Source organism: Cannabis sativa, chromosome 1 (assembly GCF_029168945.1).
Source record: "Cannabis sativa cultivar Pink pepper isolate KNU-18-1 chromosome 1, ASM2916894v1, whole genome shotgun sequence".
Taxonomy (NCBI): domain Eukaryota; kingdom Viridiplantae; phylum Streptophyta; class Magnoliopsida; order Rosales; family Cannabaceae; genus Cannabis; species Cannabis sativa.
This window is the reverse complement of record NC_083601.1, coordinates 39,477,775-39,503,507: the sequence shown is the minus strand read 5'-3', so window position 1 is coordinate 39,503,507 and position 25,733 is coordinate 39,477,775. Positions and strand designations below refer to the sequence as shown.

Here is a 25,733-nt window from a genome sequence, read left to right as displayed (position 1 = left end):
TTCAATTTTTATTTGTTTGTTTGCTTAATTGAAAACCTAAACTCATTTTAGACAGGTCTCTGAGCTAGATAATTTTAACTAGTTGGTCACTAAATTTTTTTCTTTAGCAAATATATAAATTTTGGCAAATTGTTGCTTAAATTTTATTTTTTTAGTAAATTTATACCCAAATTTTTGTTAATTTTTTAGTTTTTAATTTCGTATTTTTAACTTTTTTTTTTTTGTTTGTTTGTTTTCAAATATTTATTTTATTTTAATAAATTTTTAAAAGATAATGTATAGTTTTTTACATTTATTTTCACTTTTAACAAATTTATATATACATTGTCAAAGATAAATGTATAATTAACATATATTTTCTCACTGCCAGATGTTTCTTTTCGCTGCCATTGTTGAAAATGCAACTTAATTGGTATTTCTAATATGATATACTGACTGACTGCACTTTCAACGAAAATGCTTGAAAGTTTTAATTTGATGAGATGAGATGAGCCACGATGCATGAATAAAGTCCAAACAACAATTAATATAGGAAGGATACGTGTGTGGTACTTTGTCGTAATATAATTTTTGAAATTTTCATAAATTAACACGTCCGGAATTTGTCAAACGAAGAAAGTGGTACTTGAATTTAAATTTATATTTATATAAATTAAAAAGGAATGACAAAACTATTGAGTCTAAAGACCTCTGTTTAAGTTGTGTATTTTGATTAAAATAAATATAATAGTATCCAGTTTATTATCGGCCTTGAAGTAATGACAGAGTGGCTTCATTCAGTGAGCATTTAGTTATGTTTTGGGGTTGACGTTCTCGTTGGAAAGTAAAGATAGGTTGCTTGGGTTGAGGACGATCGGTTTCATTGGTCAGCATGAAAACCACATCAACCATGGTTGGCCTATCTTCAGCGTGATCTTGTACGCATAAAAGACCAACATGTATGCACCTTATTGCTTCTGATGCATCAAATATCCCTACTAATGCACCATCAACCAACTCTAATCCCCTGCTCTCACTCCACAATTCCCATGCCTGTGTATTCACACACTCAAGATTAAATTAGAAGTTGACCCAAAATATCAAATCAAGAGAAAATAATGTTAGTATGAACTCACATAAGCAATAAGGCTTGATTGTTGCTCGTAGTAATGGAAGCTAGTGTTCTTCCTCCCATTCACTATCTCCAGTAGCATAACACCAAAGCTAAATACATCAGACTTCTCGGAAAATATACCAGCCATGGCATATTCTGGTGACATGTAGCCTCTGCAATTAATACAGACATGAATAAGTAAATGTTTGCTGTGCTTGAATGATTTTTGTAGTGAGACAATAGCACAAAGTGCATATTAGAATCAATCAGAATAATCCTTACAATGTACCAACAACCCTATGAGTGTTTACTCGATCCAATGTTCCTTCAAAAATTCTTGCCAATCCAAAATCTGATATTTTCGGGTTCATATTCTGATCCAAGAGAATATTACTGACCTTCAAATCTCGATGTATTACCCTCAAATTGGAGTCATGATGGAGATACAAAAGGCCTCTAGAAACCCCATGAATAATGTTGAAGCGTGAAGGCCAATTCAGCTGTGCACTTTTTGTTGGATCTGCTCAATGCAAGCACACACAAAATTTGACTAACAATGTTTGGTATTACTGATGCAGTCATTTTGTTTTCAAATCATAAAGAAGTAATGAAATCAACAATTAGTCTATTGATTTATTATGCAGGTAGTTATTGGTGACTGTCTCTGATCAAATTTGGGTGATAATTTAAGTGAGATGATTAAATTAAACATCATCCTTCTTCTTTTCTTTTCTTGCAAAAAAATAAATTAAAATGCCCATTTCAAAGCATTGAACTCAATGTAGATAAGCAACTAAACGAAAGTAGCAGAGTGAGAAACAGAGGAGGTAGCATATGTGAACCAACCGAAGATAAAATTATCCAAGCTTCTATTGGGCATGAACTCATAAACGAGTAATTTCTCTTCTTTTTGAATGCAACAACCCAAGAGCTTGACTAGATTTCTGTGCTGGAGTTTGCAGATTAAAATAGCCTCATTCTTAAGCTCTTCAATGCCTTGTCCTGAGCTTCTAGATAGTCTTTTGACGGCTATTTCCTTTCCATCTTGTAGTTTTCCCTGCAGAAGTGCAAATAGACCTTGAATTTCCAATCCAGTCTTACTTTTATGTCTAGTTGGGGACAGACTTGAATTAAACATAAACTACTTAAATAAAATACATTAGGGACAAAGTGTAGTGAAGGTATAATAAATCACATTAATATGAGCAATCACCTTGTAAACAGAACCAAACCCTCCCTCCCCAAGTTTGTTTGTCATACTGAAGTGGTTCGTAGCAGTCAAAATACTATCTAAATTGAAAATATGAAGCTCGGCTTCAAGCGAATCATCGTATGGCTTGTCACTACAAGTATGCATAGGACTGTTACCATTATCATTGAAATCAAAAACTTTTATGCTTTTAACCTTCCCTGTTATAAAAAGTTTTAACTATTAGTATCAAGTTTGATATGGAATATAAAACTTCAATAATAAAAGGAAAAGTTTATAGTAAGATTAGAAATAAAACTCGAACATTACATAAATGTTTGAAGCATCCGCTCACGGAGCAACTCTTCATGTTTGCTCTTTGTCGGTGTATGGCGAAAACTGATGCAAGGAGGAGAGCACTTCCGAAAATAGCAGTAATGCTGATGATAATATTTTTAATTCTAGTTCCTCTGACTAGACAAGTTAATTGCATTAAGTATTAGGCATGCAAATGAAAGAAGAGTGTATGCATTAACAGAGTTTGTGCAAGAACAGAATCATTCTCACCTAGCTCCGTGTGAGCAACACGAAGAAACAGATCAAATCCACCAAAGGAAAGCTTTTGAATGTCAACAAGGTCATCCCACCAGACCAAACAACCTATTCCATTTACAAATGCGTAAGCTAAGCAAGAACAATTATTCAGGCACCGTGTATAGCAACCTTTATAATCATCAGTGATCACATATTCATGTAAATCTGGAAGTTTCAGTAAGCTAATCTTGAGAAACTCATCATTCTTTCCTCCCTCTATAATAGCATTTCTACTAGTGTTTTTATCACAATGCAATTCAGTATTCCTTTTGCACCCTCCAGTCCAATTTCCATTCCTCCACTCTTGATCTGATTTTGGTACATACCCTTGTAAACAGCTGCAAATGGGAGATCTTGCTGTTTTGCATACGCCAAAAGGTCCACAGGTCCCATATATGTCACATTGATTTCTTGGTACTTCCCAATCAGTTTTCCAAAAGTCATCGCCCTTGAATTTTACCAAAGTTGTTACGTATCCTTTCGAAGAAACAAAAACTTTTGGGACAAAGGATTTGTTGTACAAGTTGAAATGCAGAAAGGTTGTTCCTTCATAAACTTCTTGATGGAGATTCATTGAACTTTGATATGAAGTATCTGATTCTGGTATACCTATGAATTTTGATCTATCCCATGGTCCGCTTCTCCAGCGAGGCTTTGATCCATTGACCCAAATGAAAAGTTGTGGTGGTGATTGTTTAGAGATTCCAACAGTGAAACTCCCAGGTGACGGATCATTGTCACTTTTCCAGGAAGTCAACATATAACTCTTTCCGGTTATCACATTAAATCCGAGTACCGAACCGGGTAAGTATGTATCTGCAGGATGATTAAAACTCTGCCATAGGTTCTCTCCTGATACACCATCACTGAGAACCAAGTTACCAGTGTCTAAAAGTACTAGAATCGAACTACTTGATCGAACATGAACATCGGTTGACCAGATTACAGAGTTGTTTTTGTTGTTGTTTGCATCAACAAGCTCTAGATTTCCATTTCTGCCAATCATGAGACTTATGGTAGCTGCATCTGCAAGCCTAACAGGATTTTCTCTGTTAGCCACCCATACAAGACTTTTGGTACGAGGAGAAATTCCCTTGTACCAAATTCCCACATATTGATTTGCTGAATTATTAGGACTAAAGAAGCCTAACTCAAAAACTTGGCTGGGTGAGACTAGAGTTTGTCCTTGAGATAATGATTGGGATGAAGTTATGTTGTAAATTTCATAGCAATATCGAGCTTGAAACATGTAGAATACTAGAAGTAAACAGAGGCTGCAATCTCTATTATATTTTGAACTCATTGGTTTCAAGAGAGTAACAAACCTTTATTTAGTGTTTACGCTCTGTATCCTTTTTACTCATTCGCTATACCACACAAGGCCCAAAGCTATTCAACATAATTTTGGAACATCGCCAGAAAAAACATAGTATGAAATGAAGCTATGCTTTTATATTTATTCAGGGGCCTATGCTCATCTAGTGTTATTTTTTCTATATGGCTAATTAACTTTTCTGCTCTATGAAATTTAACATGTATGAAATTATTTTGTGTAAATTTTGAAGGTTGTTAAAATTTTTATTGAATTATTATTGAATTTAAGAATATTTTTCTAATTTTAATAAGGAAAGGATGAAAGTTTAGGAGATTAATTTGGCAATGTCAAAGTTTAGGGAAGATATTAAAATCTAGGTAGCATGATTTAGTACACGAACAGAATTAGTAAAATTAAATGAAATTGGACAATCTTTAAATCCAACAATCTCAATAGTTTATGAACAATTTTTAGCGTTTAAAAAATTAGTGCATGTTAAATTTTAAGGGGATAAAATCATAATTAACTTTTCTACTTTGTAATATTTTAGAAGTAAGAAGTTTCTATGTTAATTAGCCTTTCTTTGAATGCAATAAAATTTGTCATTCTATTCTGACTAACCATTTTTTTTATATATCTTTCCAATAAGAAAACTATGAAACCTCGTCTTTCACCTAATGTGATGAACGTAAAGCACAAATGAAATTTCGAAGAAAAGTACTTACATAATGTTTATGTTTAATATATTTTCAAACTACTGAAGTGACGTTCTAACATAAATAAAAACGTTGAATTTTCATCACTTTGGATTAGTCTAAATACTTTTCAAATCATGAATACAAAATGACTAAAATAATAAGAGTAAACAAATTAAACAATATATTTACGCATTAACCGTTGATTTCATAGAAGCACCCTATACGTTTATGAACAGTTGATGGCAGTGACCATTTCAGAGACTAATAAATACATAAATAAGTAGAGGGCCATTATATAAATTTTAAATCAATAGAAATCTAGGGAGTTGTTTATATAAAGTAAATGAATTGAAAAACAAGCTTATAAATCAATAGAAATCTAGGGAGTTGTTTATATAATGTAAATGAATTGAAAAACAAGCTTATAAATCAATAGAAATCTAGGGAGTTGTTTATATAATGTAAATGAATTGAAAAACAAGCCAATCTAAATGAATGATTCTGAATGGAGACAAAATACAAAGAATAAGAGAGTTTCTCTAGTATAAGAAATATTAAGTTATATATAAGAATATGAAGTACTTTTAGTCAACATATTGAGTTATATATAAAAATATAAATTACTTTTAGTCAACATATTGAGCTATATATAAGAATATAAATTAATTTTACTCATTACTAATTAGTTTTAAGATAAAAACATAAGCTACTTATATACTCTGGTTAAAAATGACAATTAAGTGACAAAAAATCTTTTTTTTAATGAAAATTCTTACATTAAAATCAACCATCAAATTCAGCTACCAAACAACGTAGTAAGTCAGTTGGAACATTTTCCAAACAGAAACAACGACCAGAATATAATATAAAAACTCTAGCAAAGTTATGAATCACCATATTAACTAATTATTTAACAAAGATAATATAAATATTTTGCAAAACAGAAAGTAAACTTTTACAATCATTAATTAATTGTCCAAATACTGAAATTATATGAACGAAACTCTATAAAGCCTGCACAACGGTCAAACAATCTGTTTCTATAATTACCTGCTACCATTGACGCTCTTTGATCCAACTTAGAGCCTCACGAAATCTCAATCCTTCATCAAATTTTGGGAAGATATATTTAAAATTAGGTATATTAACTATATTGTTATACATTTAAAATTACATCTACCCATTTATTACATATACTAATTGTTATAGATTTAAAATTAAGTATATTAACTATATTGTTATACATTTTCAAATTACATCTACCCATTTATTAAAGTATCTTCCCAATAATATACAATATCCAACATATAGTTAATATACCTAATTTTAAATCTATAACAATTAGTATATGTAATTTCAAATATATACATGATAATATCTATTTTAATTATAAAGAATAATTTTTTCTTTTTCTATGGAATCCCCCAAACATATGTACAATATATTAAAATAATTAAATTATAAATTTTGTATTAATATTATTTTTTAATTGTTTTACTTATTATGTTTGAATTTTAATAGTGAAATGTTTCTCTTAAATTAAAAATGAATAATTTTTTTAAAAGACGGTAGTGAAATGATAATTGTATAAAAAAAAATACATTAACAATATTAGAAATTGATTGTTAAGATATTAATGTAATTAAAGTATATACGGTATTACAATTAAGTTTTTCTTTAATTTTATATATTTAGTCCGTAAGAAAACTCCCTAGCTTAGGATTGCAGTTGATGGTAGGTATTATTCAGCGAACCACATAAACTTCTTATGTAATCTCAGATTAATAAGTTTGTGTTCTTGCTTGTTTGCTTAGGAGTTTCAAGTTTGTCTACAACGATCAAATCCATTGCAAAACTTTCTTATCTACAAGTTTTGACTTTGTGACTTGTTCCTACATACATACAATTATCAATTAAAATAAAGAACAGTTTCCTATACACATGTATCTGTTTCAAAATTCAATCTCAATCTGTAACCCTTTTGTTCTTTTCAGCTCTTAAACACGCATAAGAACTAATGAATAGCTAATGAAAACCTCACACTAATAAATTTTCCCAACAAAAATGGCATATACATATGAACTGCATATTATATTTCAAGAAATAATTTCAAATCACTACCTCCCATCTACCATTGTAACTGTCAACTCGTTTAAGGATGCGTACTCGGGGCCATCCGAGCAAAAATCTGAATCGACAGTAGAGCCCCTCATCGAAGTAAATGTTGGTTGTCTTGGCAATGGAAGATTTGCATTTTCACTCTCCAACATTAACAACACCGATGACATGGTCGGTCTATGAAGTGGAGAATCTTGCACGCATAACACTCCTACTTGTATGCATCTTAGCACTTCATGATTTCGGGAACATGTATCTGCAATAGAGGGATCAAGCAATTCCATTGCTCTTCTTTCATTCCACAGATGCCATGCCTGAAAACATTGCACATATATTTTATTCAATAATTCAATTTTAGCCTGCTTGTACTTTGCAAGTAAAACTAGACAACATAGTTAGTGATATACTTACATATCCAATAAGGCTCAAGTATTCAGTATTACGATAGCTAACATTCCTTCTGCCACTCACAATCTCTAACAGCAGAACCCCAAAACTATATACATCTGATTTGACTGAAAAGAGACCCTCCATTGCGTATTCAGGAGACATATAACCACTGCAATTTGAACAATTATGGATCATTAGAATTTAATTCAGAGAATTAGTCTTGTTAAAGTGAGTACAGATCGATGCTACACTTACTATGTGCCAACAACTCGGTTTGTGTTCGCTTCATTTTGGTTCCCTCCAAATATTCTTGCCATGCCAAAATCTGAAATCTTGGGGATCATTTCTTCATCCAGCAAAATGTTGCTAGCTTTTAAGTCTCTATGAATTATTCGAAGTCTTGAATCTCTATGTAGATAAAGGAGTCCCCTTGCAATCCCTTCAATTATGTTAAAGCGAGTATCCCAATTTAGTAGAGCTTGCTTCTCTGAATCTGCAATTTTTACAAAAGAAAATATATAAATTTACAGCCAAAAGAAAAAGAATCTTTTATTGCAAAAATTCGTACTAGTGTTTTTTTCTAAGTAACAAAACAAAGATAAGGGGCAAACTGACATACCGAAAAGAAAAAAGTCCAAGCTTTTGTTAGGCATGTATTCATAGAGCAACATCTTTTCTTCTCCTTGAATGCAGCATCCCAACAGTCTAACAAGATTTCTATGTTGTAGTTTCGCAATAAGGATAATCTCATTCTTAAACTCCTCCACTCCTTGTCCTGATTTTCTCGAAAGCCTCTTTACAGCTATTTCATGTCCCCCTGGAAGCTTTCCCTGGTAACAGAAGATTGTATATTTACATTTAGCACCATTGACCATTATTTCAAATTATAATCAGTATTTGTAGACATGTTAAACATTTAAATACCTTGTAGACATGTCCAAATCCCCCTTGTCCGAGCTTGTTTTCTTCAGAAAAGTTGTTTGTTGAGATTGCCACAAAATTGAAACTGAACAATGGTAGTTCTGGGCCACTGCCATCAGGACATTCTGTCAGAACATCAACTGCTCCTGAATGTTCTGTTGAATATTCTTTGCTCTTTGCAACCCCAGAGGATGGTGGTATTTCACTGCTCCTTGTCCAGGGCATTGAAGAAGAGGTTGGCAAAACTGAATATAACAAGATGAGAGATCATGTTAGAAGCTCATATTGAGACATTGTTTTCTTTATCTGTCTAGAAAGACAATCATAATAACTGTACAAAATAAGGTAAATGAAATATTCAATGCTCACTTTTCAGTTTATATCTGAACCTCCACACTAGCCATATAAAGACTAAGATAGCTGCTCCCACAATAGTCAATACAATTATCAAAGTGGTAGATTTTCTGCTACTGCCGCCACCTGTACATTTGTAAGGTAATTTTTTCTTTTAAAAAAAAAAAAATTAAATCAATATTTGCAAAAGATGCATCAGATTGTTTCTGAAATCTTTAGATCACATTCAACCGAGGACAGGTTTTTTACGGTACGGCAGTTTTAATGTGATAAATAAGTCGTACCATATCATTCAAACTTTTGATCAACTATACATTTTGATAAAATCAGGGAAAACCCCCACCACACCCACCCACCCAACCACTTGAGCTAGCCACAAGTAGCATTTTGATAAAATATACTAATTCTTTTGTCTTTCGTATTATGTTCTTCCTTTTTTAACAGTTACTCCACTGAAAACTTGAATTGGTTTTGTTTTCGAAGACACAAAGCAACAAACCAAGTATTGAATTGTCCATTCCTTGATAGTGTGCTAAAAAGAGAAGTAAAAAAAAACTGTTGCATAGAAAGAAAAAAAGAAGCCTTAATTACAAGATTAAAGGGCAGGTTTAATAATCCAATCCAAAAAAAAAAAAAACACGGGGCTCAAGGAATGGATTTGGAGATATACCAGTAGTAATCAAAACGTAAGTTACTCCTTAATTAAACTAATTATGCGTGATATACCAATATGGATAAGTTGAATGGGTTATTAAGAGCGTGAGATTGAAAAAGTGTACCTAGATCGGAATGAGCAAGACGAATATTCAACGTAGCTCCACCTCGTTGAAAATGTTGGACATCCAGTAAGGTTTCTTTCCATACCAAACACCCAATTCCGTCAACAAATGAATAAGCTATACAAGAGCAATTCTTCAAACACTCATCCTCACATTTCGCCGATGTAGGGGGAACTATCTGAGCCAAATCAGCAAAGTCTGGCAGCTTCACCCATCTCTCCGCAGTAAAGCCATCTTCTTTACCATCCCCCTCTGTTCCATTTATGCTATTCTGACACTTTAACGATGTTTTCCTCGAACACCCACCAGACCAATTTCCCTTGTTCCATTCTTCCAAATCAGTAGGTACATACCCCTTCATACACCGGCACTTGACCGATTCCCATGAGCTACAAACACCAAATTTCCCACACTTATTGTAAAGCTCACACTCATTGGTCTCAGCAGGTTGCGATTGCAAGAGCTCCCACACTTTATCACCCTCTCCCAACCTATACTGTTTTTCAAATCCATTCCACTCCACCCGAAACCTCAACTTAATTTTACCACCTGTAGTATCATAAGTGAAGAACTGTTTCCCTTGATCTAAATTGCTTAGCCTAAAACCGTATAAAAAATTAGCTGTCATGTTCGGTACACCAAGGAAGATCTGCCAATCCCAATGCCCACTTCTCCACCGTCGATTCGATCCCTCCCATATCACAATCTGTGGCGATCCACGAGGATCAACCCCCATAGTGAAGTTACCTGGTGAAGGGTCATAAATAGATTTCCATGAATTGAAGACCCTGTTTTCTCCTTTTGCAGCGCTCACTTCAACTTTCATGCCAGGTAAATAAGTGTCCGTTGGATCGTTGAAGCTCTCCCAGTAAGGAACAGCACCACTTTCTCCATTAGAGAGAGCAAGATTCCCATCGTCAGAAAGTTTCGCTGTTAAGTTTTTCGATACAACCGAAGACATGTTACTGTTACTCGTCCATATCGAATTATTACTCCCATCTAAAATCACCAAATTTCCATCGCTTTGGAGTGTCAGAACTCCATTTCTATCTGGGATAGCATTTTCTCTGTTTGCCACCCAAACCACCGTAATCTCAAGAAGATTCCGGTACCATATTCCGACGAACCGTGACGTGGAATTTACCGGGCTGAAAAATCCCAGTTCAAATATGTCCCCGGCGGACACTAGATTCCCGGAGGAGCTCTCTCCATCACGTATAGACTGGTCTTGAGAAATGGTATCCTTGGCAGAGCAAAACAGAGCAAAGAAACAGACAACGAAAACGACAAGCCAAATTCTTGAAACACGACACGGAGTTCGGCTATACGCGGTCATTGTTGTCAAGCATGAGCAAACACAATAAAGAAAATGGAATGTTGAAGAAATAGATATGGGTCGAGGTCGAGGTTTAACGGTACGAAAATCAAAAGGAAAGAGTTTTTAATGGCGGCCCTTGCAGCTACTTGGCCTTCTTTACTTTAAGCAATTGCATGTATAATAATATAATAATCAGGCTGCCCTTTGAAAATTTGTATTTATATTATAATACTTTGAAAAGTTTTTAGGTACTGAACCAGTGGTTTCTCTACGTGGATTTTGTCAATTTGTTTTTGAATATTTATCTGTGTGGATTTAAAAAGACCTACTTCACAAAACTGCCATTTTTTCTATTGAATAATAATAATAATAATTGACGAAGGAATACGGGTTAGGTCAAAGCAGAAACAGGAGAGCCAGCCACATGTCATTGACTACCTTCGAATATTTGATATCAGAAACATCTTCCTAGCCTCCACAATTTTAACAAGTTTTTAGGCTTTCTTCAATTAAGGAGAAAAAAAAATAATAAAAGTTTTAATCTCATAAGGAAAAATTTAGTAGAAGTGTTAACCAAGCTAAGCTACTATTAGCAAAATATATTTAGGAGTTGAATAAAGGTACTTTTTAGTCAGGTGAAATTCGTAGTTCAATTTTTTTTTCTGTTTTTGTAAACAAGTTAATTATAATTTGAGCATTGCTAACAGTTTCTTTACTCTTTATTTTTTAATACATGACTAAAACTTTATTTTATTTTTTTATATTGCATCATATATCAAATTTTCAATTATTTTTCTGTTTTCTTCGTATCATTTAAATAATATTTTTTTTAATATATAAATAAAACATAACCACAAATTAAAAAGAAAATATAATATAAATTTTATTAAAATATTTTTAAAAAATAAATAGTATTTTCTTTGTTTTAAGCATTTATAATTTATAACAATATATAATTTAAAACTCAAATTTAGGACCTACACTTTTCTATGACCACTTCAAGTAATTATTAATAATATTTCTCTACATGTGAATAAGTACTATAGTGTTTTCTAAATGCTTCTCTAAAATTATAGAGCATGATTTTCACACTTTTTCTTCAATTCTCATCTTCATTTTCAAGAATAAGCCAATTTAAAAAAAAAATCAATGTGAGTGCTCTAATAACGAACTTTTAAAAAAAAAAAGGTGCATAAGTTAATAACTAACACTACAACAATTTGTCTTATTAGCGGCGGACTTATTAGCGGCGGGCACTCTCCGCCGCTAATAACAAGGGTATTAGCGGCGGAGAGTGGGGTCCGCCGCTAATAGTGGGGGAACTTTTTTTTTTCTGAAGAGTATTAGCGGCGGGCAGTCCGCGGCAATTGCTCCGCCGCTAATACTAGTAGCGGCGGGCCCGCCGCTATTGGTCTGCCGCTATTAGTATTAGCGGCGGAGCCCGCCGCTAATACTCCGCCGCTAATAAATGGACGGGATAATTCCCGCTCATTCATTTCAAACTATTAGCGGCGGACTATTAGCGGCGGGGGTCCGCCGCTAATAGTATTTTTTTATTATTTTTTTTAAATTTTAGACTATTAGCGGCGGGCCCCCGCCGCTAATAGTCCGCCGCTACAGGTATTATAAATACCCCCATCAGCCCCACTTCTCCAACTTTTCTTTCCATTTCAAAATTTAAAAACCCTTCAACCCCTCTTCCCCCCCAAAACCGAGCCTTCCCCATCAGCCCCACCCCGAAGCACCCCACTCGGCGCACCACCACCTCGGCGCACCACCATCTCGACGCACTCCGACGCACCAACAGCACCATCCCCACGCACAACCGGCTTTTTAGTAAGTTTTTTTTTTTTGAATTTTACATTTGTATATAGTTTTAAGTTTTAGATTTGTATTTGTATGCATATCTTTGATTTAAAATCTGGGTATATATTTATGTTTAGATCGGATTTTTTTTTTGTTTTTGTGATAGATCTGTATATGTATATTGTGTATTTGGGTGTATCTTTATATATTAAAAGTGCCTATCTAACGGCATTTCTTGGTTTAACAGAATATACCTTAAAAATAAAAGAATATTCTGTTAAATTTAACGATGTTAATAGGTTTGATCTACCGTTAACAAATAAACCCAATAATTAAACCAAAAAATTAAACAATCTTTTTTTAAATTAAAAAAAAAAATCACATATTTCACCCTTAAATAAATAAATAAATCTCTAAAATATATATTAAACGAATTAAGCTAAAAACATGGAGAATTAGAAACAAATAAACTAGATCAAAAGATAATTTAATACGTTCAAAACATGGATGAGGGCGGTCTTCACCAAAAACTGGCCAAGTTAGGCGACCCTGTCTCTTGGCCTATGGTGGTCTTGGTCTTCACCAATTTTCCATCCAAATAAACTTTTTGTTTCTATGTACATTTTTCTTGAGATCGATGCAGTTGGTGAAAGGTTTTGTCATTAAGTGGTTCATTTTTTGAAACTATTTTTCAATTTGGTGAATATGAGATTGGGCTTGGCATTTTTAAATATGGATGAGATTATGAAGAAGAAGAAGATATCCAGTTTGAGGTTTCTTTCGGTAATCAAAGTGTACTACGATAGCATCGAAACTCCAATTTTATATTTATTTTATATTCTTTTGGTCAGATTTATGAAAACAAACTACACAACCGAAGCCAAGACAAGATTGTGCAGATTTTGCGGGATTCATTACAAAATATATCATCAAAAATTAAAAATTTAAATTCCATTTCAAAAAAAAATATATGTATATTATCTAACTAAAAAAATTAAACATATTGCATTTAACATCACTTAATTAAAAAAACTAATTATACGTGCATTGCACGTAACATTAACCTAATACTAATTTAATAGTGTATATTAATAAAATTAAGGGAAATTACCCCATATACTATCTTTTAAATTTTTTTTTCAAATTTATAGTTTGGGTTTCTAGCCGTATATCCCCATAATTGGTTTGTATGGAATCAATCTTTCCACCCTTCTCTCTCTCACTTTATTATTAAAAAGATTCAATAATTATTATTTATTCTTTATTATTCTTTTTTTTTTTTTTGCATCATATTTTTCATTATTCTATGAAAACTATATATACACATTTTATTTTAAGAAATATCCTCTACAGATATTTTTTAAAAAAAACTAAATTATAGGCAGGCTATAAATTTAGATCTTTAGATCTTAACTTTCACGATGTACTTATTTTTTTTTTAGTTTTTTTCAAATTTTATTTCCACATTGGCAAAATGAAAAATTACAAAAAAAAAAATCTTAAATAAATAAATAGTACTATATTCTCTAGAAGTGTGTGTTTTTTTCCATAATAGAAAATTGTAACCACTTCAAAAAAAAAAATATATATATATTATTGTTAAATATCTCTGCATACTATCATTATTAATTTCATATCATATTTCACACTTGCTTCCCCATTCAAAAAGACCTATCTTTCGATCTTGCTAATTTCTTCCCCATAAATTATCGGACTTGCTCGAAGATCTTCAGGTACTCTTTTAATTTTCTTGTTATTATTCTTAATTTGAGCCACCATAGACTTGATAATTTTTTTTAGTTTATTTGTGTATTTATGCGATTTTTTTTTTTTTATGAATTACTCTTTTTAAAAATAAATATGTTTATATAAATTTAAATTTAAACTCTATATAAAATAATACATTTTTTTTTCTAGAAACATAAAGCTATAGACTAATTTCATTAACAACCATCAATATAAAATTTAAACTCTATATTAAAAAATACATTTTTTTTTCTAGAAACATAAAGCTACATACTAATTTCATTAACAATCATCAATATAAATATTTAAATATGAATAAATCAGAACAATTCAAAATCAGAACAAATAAATATTCAAACATTTCAATAAATTCATAAACAAATAATCATAAAGCTACATACTAATTTCATTAACAATCATCAATATAAATATTTAAATATGAATAAATCAGAACAATTCAAAATCAGAACAAATAAATATTCAAACATTTCAATAAATTCATAAACAAATAAATCAAAACAATTCAAAATCTCAAATCAAGAAAATTAAAAGTTTAGATTTATAATCTTTATTAATATGAAAAACTAATTAAATAGATCTATCTACCATTGTTGTTGTCGTTGCTTAGTTACTGAATTCTTAAACAAAAACCACTAGAACTTATATAAAACTAATATTTACGTGGCTCGCCACGTAACTCTCTTCTAGTAATTAATAATATGTGTATATGTATATATCATTTGGGTATTAATTTTTTATTTTTTTGTATATATATATTGTATTATATATTTTATTTCTTTTCTCAAAAAAAAAATATATTTTATTTCTGTATATATATATTTCTGTATATATATATATTTATATATATATATATTAATTGATATATATATTTTCTGTGTATTTATATAATTTATTTGGGTATTTATTATTTTATTTATTTATATATTAACTGTATATAAATATTTTTGTCTATATATATATATTCACTGTATATATATATTTTTTATGTTTTATTTGGGGATAAATATATTTTATTTGTATATTAATTGTTTTATATTAGTATATATTTTCACTGTATATATATATATTAATGAGATATATTTTTAAAATATAATGTATTTTTTTTTATATATTATATATATAATATATATTTTTTATGTTTATATATATGTAAATTTAATATATATATAATTTTAGTGAGTGTATATACTAAATAAATATATTTTGTAAAATTTATATATTTATTTTATTGTTGTAATTTTTTTTACTTTTTTAATTTATTTGTTGGAATTGAAAGTATATATTTTTGTTATTTTTGTTGTTATATTATAATTTTTATTTGATTTAATTTATTTGGTATAATTTTAGCCTAAAATTTTTAGGATAGTTAAAAAATTATTTGGTATAATTTTAGCCTAAAATTTTTAGGTGTTAAGTTTTGTAACTTATTATTTTTTAAATAAAGAAAAATAAAAATAATGAAAAAAATTAAAAAAGTATAATATTACATAAAAATTTGAATATTAAAAATTAAAAAGTTAAATAAAAATTATTTTTTTGAATTTTAATAAAAATTGTAATTAAATTATCAAATTTTTATGTAAGTTTTTAAGAAAAAATATGTTAATGGAATTTTATGTATTTTTAAGGTGGTAAAAATTAATTATTTTATATTTATTTTTATATAAATGATAAATAATTCAAAAATTTAAAAATTTAAAATTTAAAATTTAGTAATTTAATGAATTTTTATAGTGTAATATGTAAAATGAATTTTTTTATAATATAATTAGTTTAAATTTTGATAATTAATTTTAAGTTTCAAAAAATAATAATTCATTTAAAATTTAATTATTTTATATTTATTTAAATTTAAAAAATAAATTAATTTTTTTATGAATAATAAAAATAACACAAAAATTTAAAATTTATAATTATAATTATATTTAAAAATATATCATAAAATTTGGACTCATAAAATTTCATATGACTTTACAAAAATTCAAAAATTAATAATAAAGAACAATAATAATTCATATTTATAATTATATTTAAAAATATATCATAAAATTTGTACTCATAAAATTTCATATGACTTTACAAAAATTCAAAAATTAATAATAAAGAACAATAATAATTCATATTTATAATTATATTTAAAAATATATCATAAAATTTGTATTCATAAAATTTCATAAGATTTTACAAAAATTTAAAAATTAATAATAAAGAACAATAATAATTCATATTTATAATTATATTTAAAAAAATATATCATAACTTTTGTACTCATAAAATTTCATAAGACTTTACAAAAATTCAAGAATTAATAATAAAGAACAATAATAATTCATATTTATCATTATATTTACAAAAAAAAATATCATAAAATTTGTACTCATAAAATTTCATAAGACTTTACAAAAATTTAAATATTTAATACTTCATTTGTCGTCGAAATTGTAGATGGCGACAATCGATAAGTCTTGGACCAAAATCAGAAATCGTGGTTGCCATGAATTTTGGAATGGTCTACAAGCCTTTTTAGCAATGGCATCAGAACATAAGGATTGTGATGGACGAATACGATGTCCTTGTGTGAGATGTATAAATAGTAGGTTTGAAAAAATAGATAGGGTTAGAGCACACGTATTTGATCGAGGTTTTATGCAAGGATATGATAAGTGGATTTATCACGGGGAGCCTGAGGATGCCGTCGTTGATGTAGCAGTTGCTGATGTTGAATCAGAGGATGAAATGATTCCTATTTTAGAAGACTTCTTTCCCTCTACAACTGAGGAACCACAAGGAGAAGATGAACAACCAACCACAAACCCACAATTTGATGACTTATTTGAGGAAATTGAAGCTGAATTGTATCCCGGTTGTGATTGGATTTCATCTCTTAACTTTTTAGCAAAGCTATTGCATTTAAAAGTTAGGGGAAAAATTCCTAATAACATCTTTGAAGAATTATTGAAGCTTTTAAAGTTTGCGTTTCCGAAGGAAAATAATATTCCATCAACTTACTACGAGGCAAAAAAGAGATTGAAGAAATTAGGCTTGGGTTATGATAATATCGATGTCTGTTTGTATAATTGCTGCTTATTTTATAAGGAGAATGCATCCAAGGAGGCTTGTCCAGTTTGCGGAACTAGTCGTTGGGTTACTTCCGAAAACGGGAAAAGAAAAAAAGTTCCTTGCAAAGTCATGCGATACTTTCCGTTGACACCTCGACTTAAAAGATTATATAGTTCGAGGATTACAGCGAAAAGCATGATATGGCATCATACTGGAAAATCAAAAGATGATGGGGTGTTGCGACACCCGGTCGATGGTTTAGCTTGGAAAGACTTTGATGCAAAACATCCCGAGTTTGCAAGGGACCCAAGAAATGTTCGACTTGGGTTAGCTGCTGATGGATTTAATCCATTTGGCAACATGAGTCTTGCATACAGCATGTGGCCAGTGGTGTTGGCTAACTATAATCTACCACCTTGGTTATGTATGAAAGATAATTATTTTTTGCTCTCTACCCTAATTCCTGGTGCAAAATCTCCAGGTAAAGACATGGATATATTTTTAAGACCTTTGGTGGATGAATTAAAGGAGTTGTGGAATAATGGGGTAGCAACGAGAGATAGTTCGACCAACTCGATGTTCACCATGCGTGCTGCGCTTTTGTGGACAGTGAATGATTTTCCTGCTCGTAGTAGCTTGTCTGGGTGGAGTGGTCAAGGTTATAAAGCTTGCCCCACTTGTAATGAAGACACGACGTCCATTCGAGTGATCGGGAAGACATCATATGTTGGTCATCGAAGGTTCTTGCCAAGTAACCATGCAATGAGAAGGGATACTCGATTTGATGGTAAAGCTGAAAGAAGACCTCCTCCAAGACGATTTACTTGTGAAGAAATATTATCATAAGTTAATGCTCTCGAACCCCAAATTCCCGGACATCATGAAAATTTTGGGGGCGTGAAACGTAGAAGAGTTGCAGAAAATTGTAATTGGAGGAAAAAAAGTATTTTCTACGAGTTGGAGTATTGGAGCACGAATATTTTAAAACACAACATTGATGTGATGCATGTTGAGAAGAATGTGTGTGATAGTCTCCTAGGAACCATCTTGGATAATTAGAGACTTGAATGAAGATGTTAATGAATAATTTATTTATGTTTTGTAATAATTTAGTTTAATTTTGAGACAATATTTTATTAGGATTAATATGTTAAAGTTAATTACTTTGGAGACAATTTTAAATTATTAATAAATTTTATTAAATTGTTCTAATTATATTAATTAGATTTATTTATTAAATATTCGTATAAATAATTAATTATTTATTTATATATAACATTAATATATATTTATTATTTATAAATATTTTTTATTTTTTTATTTTAATGGGTATTAGCGGCGGAGCAATAGCGGCGGGACCCCGCCTCTATTGCCCTTTGTCAGTCTCGAAACACGAAACTGACAAAGGGCAATAGCGGCGAGGTCCCACCGCTATTGCTCCGCCGCTATTAATATTATTAGCGGCGGACCATGTTTTTGGCCGCTAATACTAGTAATAGCGGCCAAGCAATAGCGGCGGACCAATAGCGGCCGAGGTCCGCCGCTATTACCCTTTAGCGGCCACAATTGAGACTAATAGCGGCGGAGAGGTCCGCCGCTATTAGTGTTAAATGTTGTAGTGTAATTATTAGCATAGAAGAAAAAAAAAATGAATATATATATATGGGTATAATTTTAAAGAGTATTACCCATGTATGAGTATTTTATTCTTGACCATTGAATAAAATCTAATAGTTGATATTTATATCATTAATTAAATATTAAAAAATTAATATTTTCTATTTTGTCACTTCTTTCTTTGATTTTGTTATTCTTAATAGGAATAAAAAATTTAGGCTAATTAGTAATTTATACTCCCGAACTTTGACATGTACTAAATCATGCCCCTGAATTTTTTTGGCCGTTAAAAATTCCCCCTGAACTATTGTGATTGTTAGATTTAAGGACTTTTGTCTAATTTTAGTAAAAAAATTCTAACATAGATGAAAGATAATAGAATGAAAAACTCTTTTTATTATATGCTATTGTTTCACACGGCAGTAATGCCAAAAAGAATGAAATGGTAAATACAAAGAGTGTATTTATAGGGTAAGAGGGAAGGTAACCCTAGAGGAAGTGGGCCGAAAATAAGGCCCAGTGGGCCACGAGACTTTTGTCTAATTTTAGTAAAAAAATTCTAACATGGATGAAAGTTCATGAGCATGATTTAGTACATATCAAAGTTTGAGGTGCATGATTTGGTAGATATCAAAGTCTAGGAAGCATGGTTTAGTACATAAACAATCATTGAAATAGTAAAATTGAATGAAATTAGACAAAAGTCCTTAAATTTAACAATCTCAATAGTTCAGGGGGAATTTTTAATGGCCAAAAAAATTCAGGGGCACGATTTGGTACATATCAAAATTCAGGAGGAAAAATTACTAATTAGCCAAAAATTTATATATGAAATTGTTATTTAATAAGTAAAACACACTAAAAAAAACTAACAAACTAATTGTTTTGATAAAAATCATTTTAAAGATTAAAAAGAAAAAAGAAAAAAGTGTATATTTATCTTTTTATTAAATTTGTTGAAACTAAAATTCTAAATTGAATTATTGAGAACAAAAAACAAATAATTTTAAGTTTTATAAACTGTAATACATATAAAATGTATAAGATTTTTTTCTAAACTTAGAATCTTTAATTTCATAATAATTAACCATCATTTATATATTATTATTTTTTTAAAATACTTGAGCTTAAAACTTATAAGAACAAAACCAATGAAGAAAACTTTAACAAAAAAATGAACGAAGAAAAAAAGTGTCATAAACAATATTGAATAATGGCAATTTCCAATACAAGAATTTCAACACAAAAAATTGTAGACAAGATTATCATATTCCAATCCTAAAGATATAAATAATAAACAACACCTCATTAGTTATTCTAGGAGAATGATGCATGGTAATGTCAAAAAAATCATTAGATGATAATAATATTTCTCTAACAATGATACCTAAGTAAGAACTAAAAAGTATTAGGGTTTATTTTATGCAGGTTTTATGCATATGATGATGATGAGATAGGGTGAGGTGAGGGAATAGTAAGGGAAATTTGGGTCTCGATATTTTTTTTTATACAGGCGGGGAGACGAAGAAGAATAAAAGAAATTAAAACCCTAACTTTTGACTTTGCAAGTGTCGGAGGAGTGACGAAGGAGGCATTGAAAAATCATGGGTCGCATTGTGGTGATCGTAGTTCATCCACACGGTTGAATCGGGGGTTGAGGGCTGTTTTGGCAAAGAGATTGAGAGAGTCAGAGGGAGGAGAGACACATGTCGAGGAGTTTTGCAACTGGAGATGAAGGTTTAGGTGGCAACGATTGGCTGGAGATTTGGTTTTGGTGGTGGCAATGTGGCTGGAGTCGGAGTGTATGCTGAAGAGGAAGAAAACGAAGAATAAGTAAGAATAAGAAAATGAAAAAAGAAAAGAAATAATAATAGTTTTAAAGATTTTTAATAATTTATATTGTTTTTTTATTATTTTAATTTTTTTTTTTAATAAGTAATCAACTTCATTAACTCAAGAGCAATCGCTCAAAAGTACAACTTCAAGTTCCGAAGGGATATTATACCTCGTGAACATACGATCAGCAAACAATCGAGACTGACGTGCCATAACATGTGCAGCTCGATTAGCAGAACGTTTAACAAACCGTAACGAAACATTATTCATAGAGTCTAACAAAGACTTACAATCTTTCACAATTAAACCAAATCCCAAAAACATCTCAATCGGGCTATGGATAGCTTGTACAGTAACTAAGCTATCACTCTCCACACAAACATGTTGGTATGACTTGTCCTTCAACCAACTCAACGCCTCCCTAATTCCCATAGCTTCGGCATCAACTGGTGTAGTTCTTCCTGGCCGAGAAGACCCCGTAGCCACCAAAAGCTGACCATGACAGTCCCTCACCACGAAGCCAAAGCCAAACCGGTTGTCGCTGTCAAAAATTGCAGCGTCCACGTTAAGTTTGATCCCATTAGAAACGGGTTTAGTCCATAGCTCATCACCTTTGTTGAGAAACATCGGGTTCAACGAAGGATAGTTTTCACTCAACTGAGCTTTCTTCCATTGATCAATAGACCTTAACGCAAACTGTACAACATCATTAGCACTCCGGCTTTTCTGATCCCAAACTATATCGTTCCGAGCCTTCCATATCGCCCAACATAACGTGCCGGCTTGTGCAACTTTCTCAGCATCAGCGGTGTTTAATAATTGTTGCAGCCAGTCACGAAATGACTCCCAAACCCGACCCCCAACACACACGGCAAGCTTCTCCCAACAAGCAGTAGCAAAATCACAATTAAGAAGACAATGTGTGATAGTTTCACTAGAGACTAAGCAAAATGGACAGCTATAGTCCAAAGGCACCTTCCTCTCAAAAAGTCTCTTCCTAGTAGGGAGACAATTAGCCGCTGCTCTCCAAAGAACGTCTTTGACCGTAGGCGGAACTTTGATTTCCCATAACTCTTTCCAAAACTTTGAATCCCCAGCCCTTCCATCAACATTGGTATCACGGTTCATGAGAAGTTGGTAAGCTGATTTTACAGAATAACAACCCGAATTTTCCTTCAACCAATACCAAGAATTTATAGCATCATTCATAGCTAAAGGGATACCCATAATTAGTTCAGCTTCCCTTTCAATAAAGATGTCCTGAACAACTTCCTCATCCCACTCTCTAGCCCCAACCTTGAACAAACTTTGAACTTTGAGATCATTATAAGCGCTTAGATCCGAAGTTGGAATTGGAGACTCAGCACTTGGTAGCCACGGATCCATCGCGAAGCGAATAGATAAACCATCCCCAACCCTCATTCTTAAACCAGCCTTGAGAACACCTTGAGCTTCCACTAAACTTCTCCAAATAAAGCTCGGGTTGGAGCCTAATTCAGCGGTCAAAAAGTCACCTTGTGCATAATATCTCGCTTTATAAACACGACTCACCAAGGAAGAAGGGTTAGTGACAAGACGCCACCCTTGCTTACCCAACATAGCGATATTAAACTCACGAAGACTTCTAAACCCCATTCCACCATCAAATTTATGCTTAACCAAACGAGACCAACTCATCCAACTAATGCCCTTATTTTGATTCCAAGAAGACTTCCACCAAAATCTAGCCATTAGACTCTCAATTTCCTTACACACTCCAACCGGGAGAAGGAATACATTCATTGCATAAGTAGGTAACGATTGTACAACCGTTTTTATCAACACTTCCTTACCCGCGCGAGAAAGGAATTTAGTGTCCCAACTCTTGATCCTCTTAAGCACCTTTTCCTTGAGAAACCCCAACACAGCATTCTTATTCCTCCCCATAGTATTAGGAAGTCCCAAGTAAGAGCTATTTTCACCTGCTTCGATCATACCCAATACCGAACATATGAGCTGACGAACATCCACCCTTGTGTTAGAGCTAAAGAAAACAGATGACTTCTCTTTATTAACCACTTGACCAGAAGCCAATTCAAACAATCGGAGTAGCTCCATAACACGAGTAGCTTCTTCAATCGAAGCTTGACAATACAAGTAACTATCATCCGCGAACAACATGTGAGACACCCTCGGGGCCCCATTAGCAACACGGCAGCCATGTAACAACTGATTCCGTTCAAATCTCCTCACAAGAGCGGAAAAGCCTTCGGCACAAACAATGAACAAATAAGGCGATATAGGATCGCCTTGTCGAATGCCTCGAGACGGGACAATCGGCCCCAGCTTCCTACCTCCATGGATGATATGATACCGAACCGAAACCACACATTGAAGCACAAGATCCACCCACTTCTCGGCAAAACCCATCCTTCTCAACATATCCTTCAAAAATCGCCACTCCACTCTGTCGTAAGCTTTGCTCATATCAAGTTTGAGCGCCATATAACCTTGCTTACCACTAGTTTTCATTTTTAAGTAATGCATGACTTCAAAGGAAACCATAATGTTGTCTGATATTAGTCTTCCCGGAATAAACGCACTTTGAAAATCAGAGACAACTTGATCAAGAACCTTCTTTAAGCGATTAGCCAACACTTTCGAAAGGACCTTATAAACCACATTGCATAATGAAATAGGCCTTAATTCGCCCATATTACAAGGACTACTCTTTTTCGGAATCAATACCAAATTGGTATCATTGAGACCGATAGGAAGCACCCCCGTATCCATAAACTCCCGTACCAACCGAACCACATCACTCCCAACAATATCCCAAAATTTCTGATAAAACCTCGGGCTCATCCCATCCGGACCAGGCGATTTGTCAGGATGCATTTGAAACAAAGCCATGCGAACCTCATCCTCCTCAACAAAGCCGAGAAGCATTTCATTTTGGTCTTCCGAAATAGAGGGTTGAACTTCTTGTAAAACATGACTAATATCAACATTAGAAGCTTCAAACAATCTATTAAAATAATCTACCATCACCCCACCAAGACCGGCCTCCCAATCCACCCACACTCCGTCTTCCCTTTGCAAACGTTGTATGTGATTTTGCCTTTTCCTCGAGCTAGCAAAATTGTGGAAATATTTGCTATTAGTATCACCAGAGCGTAGCCAAAACTGCTTCGACCTTTGCTTCCAATAGATTTCTCTCTTCGTCAAAATCTCAAAAAATTCCTCTTGCTTCTCCTTATGAATTCTGACCGAAACCTCATCCCTTTTCTTCTTCAAGTTTCGAATCACCATTTTACATTGGTTGATCCATTATTTTAATTTTTTAATTGTCACATGTACTAATAATATTTCAACGCATAATAATTCTAAATTAGTATACAGAGTAATTAAAATTGGATATTAATTAACTATCAACAGACAAACAAAAAAATATAACCTTAAAAATTATTACAGCTAATTTTCTCTTTAATTTTTTGTACATTATAACTTCGTATAATTAGGTGTATTGATACGCGGTATCTATTTTGAAATCTATAAAAAAAATTAATTTTAATTTTTTTTTTTCACAGTCGTATGCGTTATAGTTATTTAAGATCACACCCCGTAAAATTTCAAGAAATAATTTACAATAAGGTAATATTCAAACAGTCTATTTAACACGCGTATAAAATAAAAGAGATGCATGTAACAGATAGTTTAAAATTTATTTTCAACGCATTAAATTTTTCAAAATTTCTCAAAATTTAGTAAAATGTCTTAAATAACTATAATATATACACGAACATAACAAAAAATTAATTAAAAAAATCTCTCAAATAAATAAAAATATAGCAGTGTATCACTTTTAAAAAGTATATTATAAAATTTGCCAAAATCTTACCCGATTTTGTTTTCTTTTTCTTCCCTTTCCTGCCGTAATAAGTAACGTAAGTTTAAGTTGTGGCAATTGACATGCCATCCGTCCGCGTAATTATATAATATAGATTCTTATTGTGTTGCCACACGTGTATCATATGCTGCGTCTTATAGAAAACACTTTGACTATAGTTTTCAACCAAACTTCCAATTTATACGCTTTCAAAATTCAAAGTCCTTATATTCTATTATAAAAAAAATCAGTTATATATATTTTTAATTGAAAAATAATTCATGTGGTGCCTAGTATGTTTGTGATGTATATAATTCAATATTACTAGGTGATCGTTACGTGCCAAGCCACGTACTGTTAATTTTATTTAATATTTTAATTTTTTATTTTAATTAATAATTAAAATAGTATAATTATTTGAACGATTTGTTTTAAAAAAATAAAATATATATCAGTATATTTAGTAAGTAAAACATAATTGTGTTATAATAATGTATGTTATTAATAGTAAAATGTACATTAATTTTCTAATTGAAAAAAGTTCTATTATCTCATTTCATATCTAATAATAGCTACACAACTATATATTTATAGACTTTCACATTCTTTGCAAATTACTAATAAGCACCAATAATATTTTCATATTCTAATATTTTTCAACCTTCTCCTCTTGGTGGTAAAATTAAAAATAAAACTAAAAATAATCACAAACATATAAGGTAAATATCTATATTTTTCTTTTTTTTTTTTTAAAAAAAAAAAATTATTAATATTCTCCCAAGATAAGTTAGTTAGAGAGATATGTGGCTAAGATGATTTTTTTAATTTAAAAAGAGATTATTAATATTTAAAAAATTGTTTAATTTTTTGGTTTAATTATTGGGTTTATTTGTTAACGGGAGATCAAAGCTAATCGTTAAATTTAACAGAATATTCTTTTATTTTTAAGTATATTCTGTTAAACCAAGAAATGTCGTTAGATAGACACTTTTAATATATAAAGATATCTA

The 25,733-nt window shown here is 31.5% G+C and overlaps 3 protein-coding genes across 3 annotated transcripts; 1 reads left to right on the top strand and 2 right to left on the bottom strand.

The window, feature by feature from the left end:
* Positions 1-620: 620 nt before the first annotated feature.
* LOC115707634 (G-type lectin S-receptor-like serine/threonine-protein kinase At1g61370) lies at positions 621-4,368 on the bottom strand. Its single transcript, XM_030635651.2, has 7 exons — positions 2,850-4,368; positions 2,613-2,756; positions 2,307-2,503; positions 1,940-2,150; positions 1,376-1,613; positions 1,116-1,266; positions 621-1,032 (listed from the first exon to the last, which is right to left on the bottom strand). Exons 1-7 carry the CDS (start codon positions 4,177-4,179, stop codon positions 742-744), a joined length of 2,562 nt encoding a protein of 853 aa, XP_030491511.2. The 5' UTR covers positions 4,180-4,368; the 3' UTR covers positions 621-741.
* A 2,345-nt stretch (positions 4,369-6,713) lies between these two features.
* LOC115707633 (G-type lectin S-receptor-like serine/threonine-protein kinase B120) lies at positions 6,714-11,270 on the bottom strand. The gene is made up of 7 exons (XM_030635650.2): positions 9,452-11,270; positions 8,688-8,798; positions 8,322-8,563; positions 8,017-8,227; positions 7,653-7,890; positions 7,419-7,566; positions 6,714-7,321 (listed from the first exon to the last, which is right to left on the bottom strand). Exons 1-7 carry the CDS (start codon positions 10,785-10,787, stop codon positions 7,007-7,009), a joined length of 2,601 nt encoding a protein of 866 aa, XP_030491510.1. The 5' UTR covers positions 10,788-11,270; the 3' UTR covers positions 6,714-7,006.
* Positions 11,271-16,871: 5,601 nt separating this feature from the next.
* LOC133034566 (uncharacterized) lies at positions 16,872-18,248 on the top strand. Its single transcript, XM_061109674.1, has one exon. The coding sequence runs from the start codon at positions 16,872-16,874 to the stop codon at positions 18,246-18,248; it is 1,377 nt and encodes a 458-aa protein (XP_060965657.1).
* Positions 18,249-25,733: the final 7,485 nt, after the last annotated feature.

Coding starts and splice junctions, on each gene's coding strand:
- LOC115707634 (XM_030635651.2), bottom strand. CDS start 4,179: ATGAGTTCAAAATATAATAGAGATTGCAGCCTCTGTTTACTTCTAGTA. Junction 2,151..2,306: donor GGTTTGGTTCTGTTTACAAG/GTGATTGCTCAT, acceptor GCACTTCTGCAG/GGAAAACTACAAGATGGAAA. Junction 1,033..1,115: donor AATCAAGCCTTATTGCTTAT/GTGAGTTCATAC, acceptor GTGAATACACAG/GCATGGGAATTGTGGAGTGA.
- LOC133034566 (XM_061109674.1), top strand. CDS start 16,872: ATGGCATCAGAACATAAGGATTGTGATGGACGAATACGATGTCCTTGT.
- LOC115707633 (XM_030635650.2), bottom strand. CDS start 10,787: ATGACCGCGTATAGCCGAACTCCGTGTCGTGTTTCAAGAATTTGGCTT. Junction 8,228..8,321: donor GATTTGGACATGTCTACAAG/GTATTTAAATGT, acceptor TTCTGTTACCAG/GGAAAGCTTCCAGGGGGACA. Junction 7,322..7,418: donor ACTTGAGCCTTATTGGATAT/GTAAGTATATCA, acceptor CAATGTTTTCAG/GCATGGCATCTGTGGAATGA.